A 15,263-nucleotide genomic window follows, 5' to 3' on the forward strand; every position below is an offset into this window, starting at 1 on the left:
ATTTCAATTTTTTTTCATTTCAAAACACATAATTTCACGCAGGGCAACGGCTGCGGGGTCAAATAGTTTTGTTACATATATACGGTTTTAATATGTACTTATATTCCGTATGCGATGAAAATAATACACTTCTCGTTCTCTTCAAAGTGATTGGTTTATTTTTATTTTAAACCGTTAGTAAAACCGTTACGAGTATAACGAATAAATACAATGACTTGTGCCGTATTTATCCCGTTCAACCGCCAATCTGTTTGTACCACATAGTCCCCGGGCATAGCTGGTATGGGAGCTAGCTTTCGATCATCGATAGCTAAGTCATTGAATATTAGGTAGTCCTATAATTAATTTCAATAAATATGGTTTCTAAAACATTCATCAGAGGCTCTTACTTTATACGGGCAGGTATGATTGATATTGCTGAACTCTTGGAAAGTTGAAAAAAGTATTCTCAGCACTGGATTACGGCGCTTCTTGAAGAAACCGCAAGCATCGATGTTGGTGAATTTGTACCACACACGATTGAGGCTGTTCGAGAGCTGTATCACCGAGATGTTGCACTGTTTTAAGTAGACAATATCTTTGTACAATTTGTTATATAATTTTATATACTCGAATATTTTGCCCGTTACTTACATAAGCAGTGTAGATGGGCTGCAGCAGTTTTTGGTGCATTGTTAATGTTGTTGTCGACTTATTCACCTTTGAAATGTAACATTTTTCAAAGTATATCTGTGGATCAGTGCTATTGCATATTATCTCATTGAAACGAACTTCGGGTGAGACCTGCACATATTAAACAGAAATAAATATAAATATCAGTGAGTATTTAGTATTTTTATTTGGCTTACGTAAAAGAGGAGAGCAACAAAAATCAAAATCCATATTAAATAACGCATTTTCGCTGAAAAATTGCGATAGTTTAAATGAAGATATTTTAATATTGAATAGTTTCTATAAATTAACAAAAATTGGCATAAATATTTCTGTTTTAGATCCGCGTGCACCTAATAACAACATAATAGCACTTGTGTAAATATTTGAGATCTATCGAGATAAATATCGATATCAAACGACTGAAAAACTAAAATGAACTCATTAAATTATATACGTATGTATTTTTGAATTTTTGTAGCTTTGGTTTGTATTAATAGCGAGAACAGCTTAAACTTCCTTCTAACATTTTTTGTACTCTTCTAGAAATGATTTTACTCTCGAAACTTCTCGCTCTTGTTCACCTAAGGATTGTTTGCATCACCCACAACTAATCGTTGATACATTAGATATACAAGTATAGTTATATGTATATACAATATATCCGGAAAAATATTCCTTTTAATAAATTAATTAGGATAGGTCAATTTGTATGATAGCTGCATATATACATACCATAGAGATCTGATGTGAACAATTCTTTGGAAGATTACATTATTGCTTTAGATAATAGTTCATTGTATATTTCGTTAAAATATGGTACCTCGTAAAATGAGCAGCTTCTGCAGCTTCTTGGAAAGGGACGTGTGTAAAATATCGGATCAGGATCTTAAAAACTAATCTCTCGCATATAAAGATGTTTTCAATAGGACACTACAATAGCAGGCCGATAGGGACAGCAAACGAAGTCATATTTTTCCCGCGTTTTGACATTTCTCTTCAGTAAGGTTTGCCATTTCACTATGGAAAGATTTACGATCCAACAATGAGTCGAAATTATTAAAATTTACAACGGAAATTCGGAGTCATTGGCGTCATCTTTAGAAGCGGTTTTTTCAATAAGAGCGGTACAAAACTTTTTTCTTTTTTATAAAACAAACAATGGGATATCAATGACATTCTTTATTCCTGTGAAAGTGCATTTGTACGGACTCCATGAGTCACCATTGTATCCCGAAAAAATTACGATTTGTTCTGGTTTGTGGCCCGGGGGCGTCATGGGGCCGTACTTTTTCCGTGATCGGTCAAGGCCGGCACGTTTCAGTAAATGGGAATATCTACCGCTCGATGATAACCCAATACATTTGTCTCGAGTTGGATGAATGGACTTGGACAATATGAGGTTCCAACAGGACGGTGCCACAAGCCAAACACGGAATGTCATAATCGATTTATTGAAAACCAAGTTTGGTGATCGTGTTATCTCACGAAACGGACCAGTCAACTGGGCGCCGCGGTCGTGCGATTTGACGCCGTTAGACTATTTCCTGTGGGGCTACGTCAAGTTGGCCAATGTCAACAAGACAGCGACGATTTAAGAACTTTGTACGAACATTCAAAATGAAATTGCAGAAATATCGTCCGATTTATGCTTGAAAACCGTTGGAAAATGGGTGCAGCGTCTGGACTTCTACAAGCGTGGCCATGCTGGCGATGCAAAAGAAATTGAGTTCCATATATTAAATAATGGCATCGAATGTTCTTTCATCGGAATAAAAAACATCAATGAAATCGCATACCGTTTTATTTGGTTTATTTAAAAAAACTTTGGTAGCGTTCCTATTGAAGAGAGTATAAAACTGGATGAAATCGGAAGACAACATCCGAATATGATGATATAACATGACATGGGATGATCCCACAGGGTCCGACAGATTCTACCTTTAGCTATAAGCACTTATCTCAGAAAATGTCTAACAAATTTCAACAGAGTTCGGCGCGTGACATTAGCTCGCCATTCTTATACTATAGTGCGAAAATTGGCAACGAATCGGACAACAACCACGCCCTCTTTCCTTATATTACAATATTAAATTCATTACTATTATGTCACATCACAGTTGTTTGTTTTACCGCGAATATCGGTCAACATGAGAGGAATATTATTGAAATGTGGAGAGTATGTTTTTCTGATAATAATGAGCCGTTGTGTCAATAATGGGTGAAACCAGATCCATATGTCCTCCAGCCTAACCTCTACATATAATACAAAGCCTTTTGAACTCCCGGCTGACCTTACATGGTTTATACCGGTCAATATATGAGATATCTTTCAGATATTAAGAGAGTGTCCCTATATATCAGTGTGTCTTTCTGCCTAAAATAGATAAAACCATTCCAATACTACTCCTAGCAAAATTAAGGAAAATCAAAATATCGAATTTTTTTATTGACTTATTAAATTCTTCCTCTTGAATAATATTATTGCGCCGTCTTTAAAAGAGTTTTTTTCGAAACTGTATTTTGGAAGTCGCTTGGCAAAATTTCTTGAGAATTACTTAACCCTCTAACCGGCCAATTTTTGTTTGAGCTGAAAAAATTACCATACACTAATTTTTATACAAGGAACAAGAATCTGAAGTCAGATTAAAAAAAAAATCAATAGGTCACCTTCCAGGTTGGAAAAAGTGAGGTCTGCCTTAAGGCATACTTGCCTGTTGGCATGTAAAAAAATACGGACTAATTTATTGCAAATTATTTAAAAGAAAAATGTTTACTTCAATAATTTAAAGTAAAACGTATCAAATTCAAGTTTAGTTATATTATTTCATAAACATTATTAAATAAAATAAAAGATAAAGTAAACATATATATTGCATAGCAGTAAAAATTCAAAATTAGTTATAATATAATATATAATACAAAAGTGTTTATGATTTTGTGTGAAACAACTGAAAACATTTTTTTGACGATGATAAACATAAATTTAACTGACATTTTGTGCAATAAATTTGGGTTAAAGATCGGCATCGTACACATATGTTTACCGTCTCGCCCTAAAACATCTGGTATATGACCAATCCCATCGTATCGAATATCAGCTGGTGGTGCATAGGTGCGTCGATAGCCAGTTCTCATTTGTGGACTTGCACTTGATGGTCTACCCACTTTATTTTTATATCTTTCGTTTGATAGGTGACACAACACATCAGCAATTTCCACTCGAAAATCTGGCAACTTAATACGATGCCTGTGCGTAGGATCCACATCATGAATCCGATGGTAGATGATATATGCGTTGACAACCGCTATATCCAGCATATGATAAAATAAACGTAACGTCCATTTTTTGGTTTTAAGACGGATATGATAGCGTCTTATTAGGCCATCCATTAAATCGACGCCACCCATATGCCGATTGTACTCTTTGACTATGGTTGGGCAATCGATATCCACATACTCTTTTTTCTTTCTATCAAAGCGCGTCACTTTTGGGGGTTGACAGGTATCAGTAGAAGTGCAGAAAGGCTTAACGCCAGCATACGTGGAAACAAGTCGTACACAACTTGAGAACGAAATCTGAGATTTAAAGTTTTCCACTAGACGCTCAATTGTTGATCTCACAGGACGGTGATGACCATAAATGGCAAACCTTACTAAAGAGAAAATAGCAGGAAAAATTTGGCGTCGTTTGCTGTCCGTATCGATCTAATTTTGCAGCGTCACTTTGAAAAAAAAACACCGTTATTATGCTTTCCATTAATGTGGGATCGGAACTCGCACCTTTCAAGCATGTCCAAAGAAACTTGTTTACGTTACTATTTTGCTTCATTATTTAAAATATTTTTATCAAGGTCGAGTTGAAGAGGGAAGCAAGACACACTTGCAGACAAAAAAAGAGAGAGGCCGAAATACGTGAGGACGAAGACCTTGACAAGCTGGCTGAAAGGAGTAATGCTCGAAAATTATACGAAAACTGAAGGTTTCAAGTTCGCAGCATACTTACTCTTGTAGAATCTGGGGGTGATCTAGTAACTGATGCCCAGAGCATACTAAAATTATGGTGGGAAGACTCCTCCGACTCCCCAATCGATGACGTTCCATTGCCCGACCATGAAGAAGTCAATTACTTGTCTGAAGAGCAACAAAGCGGCGGGGACCGATGGTTTGCCGATCGAGCTATTCAAACACGGCGGCAAAGAACTGATAAGGAGCATGCATCAGCTTCTTTGTAAAATATGGTCGGACGAAAGTATGTCCAACGAATGGAATTTAAGTGTGCTCTGCCCAATCCACAAAAAGGGAGACTCCACAATCTGCGCCAACTACCGTGGGATAAGCCTCCTCAACATCGCGTATAAGGTTCTATCGAGCGTATTGTGTGTATTAGACCTAATCAGTGTGGCTTCAGACCTGGCAAATCAACAACCGACCAGACATTCACCATGCGCCAACTCTTGAAAAATACCCGTGCAAAGAGAATCGACACACTACCTCTTCGTCGATTTCAAAGCTGCTTTTGACAGAACGAATTCGAGTTTTTGAAAGCAAAGTTCTGCGAAAGATTTATGGTTCTTTGAGCATAAGCCACGGCAAATATCGAGTTCGATGAAACGATGAGCTGTATGAGGTATACGTCGACATTGACATAGTTCATCGACTTAAAAGACAGTGGCTACGCTGGCTAGGTCATGTCGTACATATGGACGAAAACACTCCAGTACCCGCCGGGAGAAACAGAGGAAGATCTCTACTATATTAGAAAGACCAGCTGGAGAATGACCTGGCTTCGCTTGGAATCTTCAAAAGGCACAACCTTGCGCGTAAGCGGTTTCCACGCCAGTAAAGAAACATAAGCCGTGATGCAACTGTTGTGGTGAGAGTGCTGATAACTCATCATGTTTATAGTGCAAAACAACAAGTTCCTTTACGGTACGTCCTCTAGACGCAACATCCGCCGGGTTACAATGAGTTAGCACAAAGGTCGAAAGTGTTACAGAATGCATCTTCAGCCAATGTAAGACTATTTGTGAGTCTATCCAAAGAAAAATATTAAAAGATTTATGAGAAATTGTTGGTTTGACTTCTGCTAATGAACGAGCAAGGAGAAGAGCGCCACAAAGTTCTAACTTTGGTAACGATTGTTTTTGATGGGTGCAACTTTGGACTTAACAGTGAGTAAGCGAATAGTGGCACTGCTACTTGATTGTTCATAAAACGAGTATAAATTGCGCAGCCATATGCTCGAATCGATGCGTCACAAAATCTATGTATCTGAAGAGACTCCATATCTGTCGAAAAACAAGACCTAGGCACCTTAATTGACGAAAGATCCGATAAGGAGATCAGAAAGTTTTTCCAAACCCATTCAATGTTCTGTGCCACTGATTTATCCCAATCCAACTTTAGTAGCCATATTTATTGCAACAAAATTTTTAAAGTTATAACAACAGGAACCAAAATACCGATAGATTCCTTTAAATCCTCATCTTATAACGACAAACTATATTGAATTCTTCAGAAGCATGTTTCGTCGATTGGCTTCGTTTCGAGCTAATTTAACTGTAAGATTAGAGGTGTGAGATCCAAGCTGTTTCTACCCAAGTCTCGCAAGATGAAACCGCTCCCAAGCAACTTCACCAAGATTCTTACACTTACAGAATGGGCGATGATTAGACAATAACCGAGAAGGCGAACCTTACAGAGAGCAGTATGCTCATTGAACCCTACTTTTATTTTCATTGGTACATATCAAGTGGAACACTGAACTCCCATTAATTCCTCGTTTAATTATGATCCAAAGCTTTTTGGTCCCCTTCGACTTTTCTGCTTACAATTTGTCGTATTAAACAATATGCGCATAACAAATAGAGAAACATTTTCGTGAATCATGGTACATTAAATGCAATAACCAACTGTATCATAACCGAAGCTAAATACGAAAATGTTCACCAAACAAACTCTCAAACTCGCATAAATTGGATATAAGGTTGATAATAGATACACATATAAGTACGAGTATCTAAATGGATCTACAAAAACACATGGTAATATGTTCAAAACTTCAGAGTTCACTGATTGGGATAATAACACCTTTTATGGAACTAACAAATAACCTTCATCACGAAAAGAGTTCTAGACGTAAAGCATTATGGGCTAACTTTCCAGTTCGTTGATCGCGGATATATGTACAATATACCTCAGCTGTTTGAAGAGACAAGTCGAGTTCTTCTTGGAAAAAATAAGATACACGAGTACAAGTTATTTTCTTATAATGCCGTTTGATTAAATGGAGTAAACAATACATGTATATCCATGATCCTTCATTAACCATACCAATGAATCTTTGTTCATAGAAGTGTGATAAAGAAAAGTTTAGGAAGAGAACATTAAAAACTATATTTTTTTTTTAAATTTAACAAAACGGAAATGAAATAAAAATAAGAATACATTTTGAAAGAGACTTTTCTCTAGAACCACTGAACAATCAAATATATGTGCAAACAAATTTTATCGACTTTTATTAAATTGACAATATACCGTTGCAATTATATATATTACACTGTGGAACATTTTTGGGATTATTGTCTGGGGGGTGAGAAATTCCAAGTCACGGTGATGGTACTAGGTCAGTATAGTAAAACCCTCAAAGGGTTTGGCGTTCGTATGTGTCATTTTTTTATGACCTTTTAAATTTTTTCCTTATCTTGATGTGTTTTCGCTTAGTTGTAAGTTGTTGAAATCCGGATGTCTGTCTGTCCGTCTGTCCGTCCGTCCGTCCGTTTATTTGGACGTAATTTTTTTGGAAAAGTGGGCGTGGCCCCGCCCCCTACTAAGTTTTTTGTACATATCTCGGAAACTGCTATAGCTATGTCAACCAAACTCTATAGAGTCGTTTCCTTCAGGCATTTCCATAAACAGTTCAAAAATGGAAGAAATCGGATAATAACCACGCCCACCTCCCATACAAACGTTATGTTGAAAATCACTAAAAGTGCGTTAACCGACTAACAAAAAACGTCAGAAACACTAAATTTTACGAAAGAAATGGCAGAAGGAAGCTGCACCCAGGCTTTTTTTAAAAATTGAAAATGGGCGTGGAGTCGCCCACTTATGGACCAAAAACCATATCTCAGGAACTACTATATCGATTTCAATGAAATTCGGTATATAATATTTTCTAATAACACTCTGATGACGTGTACGAAATATGGGTGAAATCGGTTCACAACCACGCCTTCTTCCTGTTACAACTAAGCGAAAAAACATCAAGATAAGGAAAAAATTTAAAAGGTCATAAAAAAAAACTGACACATACGGATGCCAAACCCTTTGAGGGTTTACTATACTGACCTAGTACCATCACCTTTACTTGGAATTTTTCACCCTCCAGATTAGCTGTTGTACTGTGTTATTATTATTTTTGTCTCTATATTTTAATCCTTTTCTATCTGGGACCTTTTGACAACCCTTCAAAATTTTTAAAGAAATCCAAGACGAGTCTAAGGTTGAGAAACATTCTAAAAGGTGATCCAATTCGAGGTTCCCTACTTTTCTAAAGAAAAAACGCAGAAACTTCAACTTTAATGGGCAATTCGAAAGAACATTCTTTGGCATTTATTTTTCGAAGATTATCTTTTTCATTGGCCGCGGCTACGTTTCAGATGGGCCATCCGTTGAGTCCAATAAGTCGCGAATAACTCACATGATGTTTTACATATCCCCAAAAGAAAAAGTTTAAAGGTGTGATATCACACAATCTTGGTGGAAAGTCGACCGACCCAAAACGTGAAATAATCTGCTCACCGAATTGTTATCTCAATAAATCCATTGCTTGAAGCGATGTGTGGGAGGTAGCGCCGTCCTGTTGAAAGTAATTATCGCCGAAATCACAAGCAGCCGTAGCGGTCGCCATTGACGGTTACGTTCCCATCGGCATCGTGTTTGAAAAAATATAGATCGAGGATTCCACCGACCCACAAACCACACCGAACCTTTGTTTCTTCTGTATAAATGCGCTTAGTAGTTCCATTCGTCTGTACGAGTTACTGCGAACGGCGCCGCATCGACGCTCCACGGTCTTGGTGTATACTCTGACCTACGGATGCTATATTTTTTTTACTGCATGCAGGACGTCGGTCGAATATTATCCGATAATGAATGTTAGATCTCAAGATGAGCGATGATGTTGCGTGATGACGTTAAGTTGAGCGAAGTGCGCGAAACACATTTTTTACAGAACGTGAATTTTCGCAATAAAGTTGAAAGATTTGTAAAATTGATGAAATGTCAAACAATACTGAACAAAAATAACATGATAAGTTGGCATCACCCACGCGTGATCAGTCAAATAATGCGATTGAAAAAAGTACATCTACTTGTTATAAAATACATAGTATGCATAAAAATGAAAAGCATTTTTATTGTCTGTTAAGTTTCTATAGTTTTCTATCTGAGACCCTTTGTCGCACCTTCTAAATTTGTAAAGAAACCCATGACGAGACTAAGGTTTAGGAACACTGCTAAATGATATTACCTTTCGAATAAATTTACACAGGCAGGAAGTGAGTGTCTAACACACGATTCATTTTCTAATGAACTGCGAAAGAATATAATATTATGTTATGTCCGGTTTTAATATATCACTCTAATAATACACTTCTCGTTCTCTTCAATGTGATTAGTTTATTTTTATTTTAAACCGTTAGTAAAACCGTTACGAGTATAACGAATAAATACAATGACTTGTGCCGTATTTATCCCGTTCAACCGCCAATCTGTTTGTACCACATATTCCCCGGGCATAGCTGGTATGGGAGCTAGCTTTCGATCATCGATAGCTAAGTCATTGAATATTAGGTAATCCTATAATTAATTTCAATAAATATGGTTTCTAAAACATTCATCAGAGGCTCTTACTTTATACGGGCAGGTATGATTGATATTGCTGAACTCTTGGAAAGTTGAAAAAAGTATTCTCAGCACTGGATTACGGCGCTTCTTGAAGAAACCGCAAGCATCGATGTTGGTGAATTTGTACCACACACGATTGAGGCTGTTCGAGAGCTGTATCACCGAGATGTTGCACTGTTTTAAGTAGACAATATCTTTGTACAATTTGTTATATAATTTTATATACTCCAATATTTTGCCCGTTACTTACATAAGCAGTGTAGATGGGCTGCAGCAGTTTTTGGTGCATTGTTAATGTTGTTGTCGACTTATTCACCTTTGAAATGTAACATTTTTCATAGAACATCTGTGGATCAGTACTATTGCATATTATCTTCTTGAAACGAACTTCTGGTGAGACCTGCACATATTAAACAGAAATAAATATGTATAAATATCAGTGAGTATTTAGTATTTTTATTTGGCTTACGTTCATGAGAAGAGCAACAAAAATCAAAATCCATATTAAATAACGCATTTTCGCTGAAAAATTGCGATAGTTTAAATGAAGATATTTTAATATTGAATAGTTTCTATAAATGAACAAAAATTGGCATAAATATTTCTGTTTTAGATCCGCGTGCACCTAATAACAACATAATAGCACTTGTGTAAATATTTGAGATCTATCGAGATAAATATCGATCTCAAACGACTGAAAAACTAAAATGAACTCATTAAATTATATACGTATGTATTTTTGAATTTTTGTAGCTTTGGTTTGTATTAATAGCGAGAACAGCTTAAACTTCCTTCTAACATTTTTTGTACTCTTCTAGAAATGATTTTACTCTCGAAACTTCTCGCTCTTGTTCACCTAAGGATTGTTTGCATCACCCACAACTAATCGTTGATACATTAGATATACAAGTATAGTTATATGTATATACAATATATCCGGTTAAGCAAGCGTTAACTTTAGTAATAGAGACAGTATATTCATGAACCTTCTTATATATATTTCTCAACATGAGAAGTTTCGACTTATAGATAGGCGTAACCAGACCATTATATTATAGATCAGGGAGGCACTCGGCGTTTGAAAATTAAAATTTAAAATAAAACAAGAAAACACGTCAGCTTCGTAACCAGGAAAAATAAAAAATATTCCATTTAATAAATTGATTTGGATAGGTCAATTTGTTTGACAGCTATATACTATAGAAATCTGATATGAACAATTTCTTTGGAGCTTGCATTATTAATTAAGGTAGGTAGGTAAGAGTGCAGCTCTATCGGGCTCAATTAGCACTTGATGTGCCATTTTGATACACTATTCGTAGAACCTCCTGTATCTGCTATTACGTTTCACCTTCTCTCTCAAACCATTTTGAGGTTTCGATGAAACTACTTATGTCCGATATGCTTTTGGTGGAAATCCATTCAAGGTTTGGTGCTTGGTGGATTCCGAGTGTTTTGTGTCGGATCTGTGCTAGAGCTGGGCATTCGCAGAGAAAGTGGAAGATTGTTTCCTTGTTCCCTGCTACTCCACAGCCACGGCAGATGTCGTTGTAGGGCAATCCCATTTTGGACGCATGTTCCCCAAATGGCCAGTGCCCTGTTGTGGTAGCTGTTATTCTGTAAATACTTTTTCTTGACCTATTTAATAAGTCATTGGTTCTTTTCCTGTCATATGTTGGCCATAATTGTTTAGTTATGACGCATTTTGTAATGTTTTTCTACCTGTTGTTTGCAATTTGCTGAAATTGTCTATTGATCTCTCCTTTTATCGATCCTAGCGGGCTTGGTATTAGCTCCGCCTTGGATTCATCGGGAACCCAGATCAAGTTTAGCTGGAGCTTGTCTTTTATTGAGCTTAGTGCTATCTTGCAGTGGGTGAAGACAATGCCAGGAGGGCCGCTGGCTGTCCGTAAATATAGTTGATTTATGTATATTCCCGTGGTTTTCTAATAGAACTTTGCAGGCTTTTTCTATGCCTAGTACTTCTGTTTGGAAGATGCTAGCCGAGTTCGGTAGACGTATAAAGAGAGATATGCCTAGATCAGCGGAGAATTCCCCCGTGCCTACTCCACAGTCCATTTTGGACCCGTCGGTATAGATTGAGGTCGTATCTTCCTCTACCATTGAACCTCTTCTCCATTCTCGTCTAGATGGTATCCTCACCTGGAAGTGTATATTGACATCCAGCTTTGGGAGAATGTAGTCTGATTTGTTAATAGTGAACTTGTTTAGAATTACACTATGTCCGTAGTTCTGCTGATTCCAACCTCCCAATTCTTTTATTCTTATCGCCGCAATAGCTGCTGTTTTGTGAATAAAAATGTCCATTGGTAGTTGATGCAGGATCACATTGAGTGCATCAGTCGGACATGACTTGATTGCCCCAGTAACACCTGTACATTCTGTTCTTTGCATTCCATTTAATTTTCTAATATTGTATTGTTTGTTTAGCGCTGGCCACCATACCAGAGCTTCATATGTAAGCATAGGTCTTTTGACAGCCGTATACATCCACGTGATTATATGAACAATTTCTTTGGAGCTTGCATTATTAATTAAGGTAATAATTCATTGTATATTTCGTTAAAATATGGTACCTCGTAAAATAAGCAGCTTCTACAGCTTCTTGGAAAGAAAAGGACGTGTACAAAATATCGGATCAGGATCTTAAAAACTAATCTCTCGCACATAGAGGGATTTTCAATAGAACACTACAAAAGCAGACCGATAGGGACAGCAAACGACGTCATATTTTACCCGCTTTTTGACATTTCTATTCACTGAGGTTTGCCGGAGGATGGAGTCATGTGTAGAAGTTCACGCAAGTGAGGAAAGTTCTCTGATCGCCATTCACTTGGGAGTGGCCAGAAACGATTCTTTTACATATGACTCAAGCAGCTCACTACTTCCGGTCTTTGACGAAGTATCCTCTGGGTAGCCTAAGAACATCCGTTTGAAGGTGAGCTAAAGTGAGAAGGCGAAACATCTGCTTACATAGGGTTGTGCGCTGGTTTTGGGACCCGCCACGTAAAAAACACCCCCTATGAAAAGGTTGCAACCAGCCTTGGATGAGAGACCCCCGTTTTGATGACGACTATGGCAAACGAAATAAGGACTACGAGTTGAGGGCATGCACCTGGAATGTCCGGTCCCTTTATTGGGAAGGTGCCACTGCCCAGCTGGTTGATGTCCTCATGAAAATAAAGGCTGACATCACCGCCGTCCAAGAAATGCGATGGACGGGACAAGGGCAGAGACGAGTAGGTCCAGGGTGGCATTTACTACAGTGGCCGTATAAAGGAGCGCAAGTTTGGTGTTGGATTCGTGGTGGGAGAGAGACTCCGTCGCCGAGTACTATCATTCACTCCGGTGAATGAACGTCTAGCCACAATCCGCATCAAAGCGAGGTTCTTCAACATATCGCTGATTTGCGCCCACGCCCCGACGGAAGAGAAGGACGATGTGACCAAAGATGCCTTCTATGAGCGCTTGGAGCGCGCCTATGAGAGGTGACCCCGCCACGATGTCAGAATCGTGCTTGGCGACTTTAGTGGGCCTTGGCACTACGGTCGGTAAATCCAGCCTCCACGACGAAACATCCCCAAATGGGTTGAGGCTGATCGATTTCGCCGGGGCCCGAAATATGGTTATCTGTAGTATTAGATTCCAGCACAAGAAAATACATCAAGCTACCTGGCTGTCTCCGGATCGAGATGCCACCAACCAGATCGATCACGTTGTGATATATGGAAGGCACGTCTCCGGTGTTCTAGACGTGCGTACGCTCCGAGGTCCTAACATCGATTCGGACCACTATCTTGTTGCAGCCAACAAACACAAGGAAAGTTCGACGTTGAGAAGCTACAATCACAACAGACAGCTGAACGAGCTGCTGCTCTCTCTGAGAGCACTCGTCCAGCAACTCGGTATAAGGGAACTGTGGGACGGCATTTCAAACTCCTTACGTACAACTACAACCGAAACCATTGGTTTTCGGAAAGTGCAAAAGAACAGCTGGTACGACGATTAGTGCCGTGTCGCAGTGGAGAGAAAACAGATTGCCTAACTCGCAAAGTGTTACGATCGACCACAACACGTGCGGGATGGGATAGATACCGAGAGCTGAAGAGGGAAGCGAGACGCATTTGCAGACGGAAGAAGAAAGAGGCCGAAATGAGTGAGTACGAAGAGCTTGATAAGCTCGCCGACAGGGGTAATGCTCGAAAATTCTACGAAAAAATGCGGCGGCTTACAGAAGGTTTCAAGACCGGAGCATACTCTTGTAGAACCCCCAAAGGTGATCTAGTCACCGATGCCCAGAGCATACTTAAATTATGGAGGGAACCTTCTCAAGCCTGCTGAATGGCAGTGAACGTACAACACCAGGAGAAGGCGAACCCAATTCCCCAATCGATGACGATTGAGCAGACTTTGCATAGCCCGACCTTGAAGAAGTTCGAATAGCAATTACCCGCCTGAAGAACAACAAAGCGGCGGGGCCGATGGATTGCCGGCCGAGCTATTCAAACACGGCGGCGAAGAGCTGATAAGGAGCATGCATCAGTTTCTTTGCAAAATATGGTCGGACGAAAGCATGCCCAACGATTGGAATTTAAGTGTGCTATGCCCAATCCATAAAAAAGGAGACCCCACAATTTGCGCCAACTACCGTGGGATTAGCCTCCTAGACATCGCATATAAGGTTCTATCGAGCGTATTGTGTAAAAGGTTAAAGCCCATAGTCAACAAACTGATTGGACCTTATCAGTGTGGCTTTAGTCCTGGCAAATCAACAACCGACCAGATATTCATCATGCGCCAAATCCTGGAAAAGACATGTGAAAAGAGATTCGACACACACCACCTCTTCGTCGATTTCAAAGCTGCTTTCGGCAGCACGAAAAGAACCTGCCTTTATGCCGCGATGTCTGAATTTGGTATCCCTGCAAAACTAATACGGCTGTGTAAACAGACGTTGAGCAACACCAAAAGCTCCGTCAGGATCGGGAAGGACTTCTCCAAAAGAGGTTGTCGTGCGACTTCTCCAATCTGCTGCTGGAGAAAATAATTCGACCTGCAGAACTTCATCAAGCAGGTACAATCTTTTATAAGAGTGTACAGCTTACTAGCGTATGCCGATGATATCGATATCATCGGCCTCAACACCCGCACCGTTAGTTCTGCTTTCTCCAGAGTAGACAAGGAAGCAACGCAAATAGGTCTGGCAGTGAACGAGGGCAAGACGAAATATCTCCTATCATCAAACAAACAGTCGGCGCACTCGCGACTTGGCACTCACGTCACGGTTGACAGCCATAACTTTGAAGTTGCAGAGAATTTCGTATATTTGGGAACCAGTCTAAACACCACCAATGATGTCAGCCTGGAAATCCAACGCAGGATTACTCTTGCAAACAGGTGCTACTTCGGACTGAGTTTTCAATTGAGAAGTAAAGTCCTCTCTCGACGAACAAAAACCAAACTCTATAAGTCGCTCATAATTCCCGTCTTGCTATAAGGTGCAGAGGTGTGGACGATGGCCACAACTGATGAGTTGACGTTGCGAGTTTTCGAGAGAAAAGTTCTGCGGAAGATTTACGGTCCTTTGCGCGTTGGCCAAGGCGAATATCGCATTCGATGGAACGATGAGCTGTACGAGATATACGACGACATTGACATAGTTGAGCGAATTAAAAACA

At 39.1% G+C, this 15,263-nt stretch overlaps 2 protein-coding genes across 2 annotated transcripts; both read right to left on the minus strand.

The window, feature by feature from the left end:
- Window positions 1–161: 161 nt before the first annotated feature.
- On the minus strand, window positions 162–1,930 carry LOC120770613. Its single transcript, XM_040098215.1, has 4 exons — window positions 1,898–1,930; window positions 634–783; window positions 390–557; window positions 162–335 (listed from the first exon to the last, which is right to left on the minus strand). Exons 1-4 carry the CDS (start codon window positions 1,928–1,930, stop codon window positions 162–164), a joined length of 525 nt encoding a protein of 174 aa, XP_039954149.1.
- A 7,412-nt stretch (window positions 1,931–9,342) lies between these two features.
- LOC120770614 lies at window positions 9,343–10,039 on the minus strand. The gene is made up of 4 exons (XM_040098216.1): window positions 10,034–10,039; window positions 9,815–9,964; window positions 9,571–9,738; window positions 9,343–9,516 (listed from the first exon to the last, which is right to left on the minus strand). Exons 1-4 carry the CDS (start codon window positions 10,037–10,039, stop codon window positions 9,343–9,345), a joined length of 498 nt encoding a protein of 165 aa, XP_039954150.1.
- Between the last annotated feature and the right edge of the window lie 5,224 nt (window positions 10,040–15,263).

This window comes from Bactrocera tryoni, chromosome 3 (genome assembly GCF_016617805.1).
Source record: "Bactrocera tryoni isolate S06 chromosome 3, CSIRO_BtryS06_freeze2, whole genome shotgun sequence".
NCBI classification, from domain to species: domain Eukaryota; kingdom Metazoa; phylum Arthropoda; class Insecta; order Diptera; family Tephritidae; genus Bactrocera; species Bactrocera tryoni.

Excerpts from the sequence above, each read along its gene's own strand:
- LOC120770614 (XM_040098216.1), bottom strand. Across the intron at positions 9,739-9,814 it reads AGCCCATCTACACTGCTTAT|TGCAACATCTCGGTGATACA; the intron begins GTAAGTAACGGG and ends TACTTAAAACAG. Across the intron at positions 9,517-9,570 it reads ATCATACCTGCCCGTATAAA|GATTACCTAATATTCAATGA; the intron begins GTAAGAGCCTCT and ends AATTAATTATAG.
- LOC120770613 (XM_040098215.1), bottom strand. The coding sequence starts at position 1,930 with ATGACGCCCCCGGGCCACAAACCAGAACAAATC. Across the intron at positions 558-633 it reads AGCCCATCTACACTGCTTAT|TGCAACATCTCGGTGATACA; the intron begins GTAAGTAACGGG and ends TACTTAAAACAG. Across the intron at positions 336-389 it reads ATCATACCTGCCCGTATAAA|GACTACCTAATATTCAATGA; the intron begins GTAAGAGCCTCT and ends AATTAATTATAG.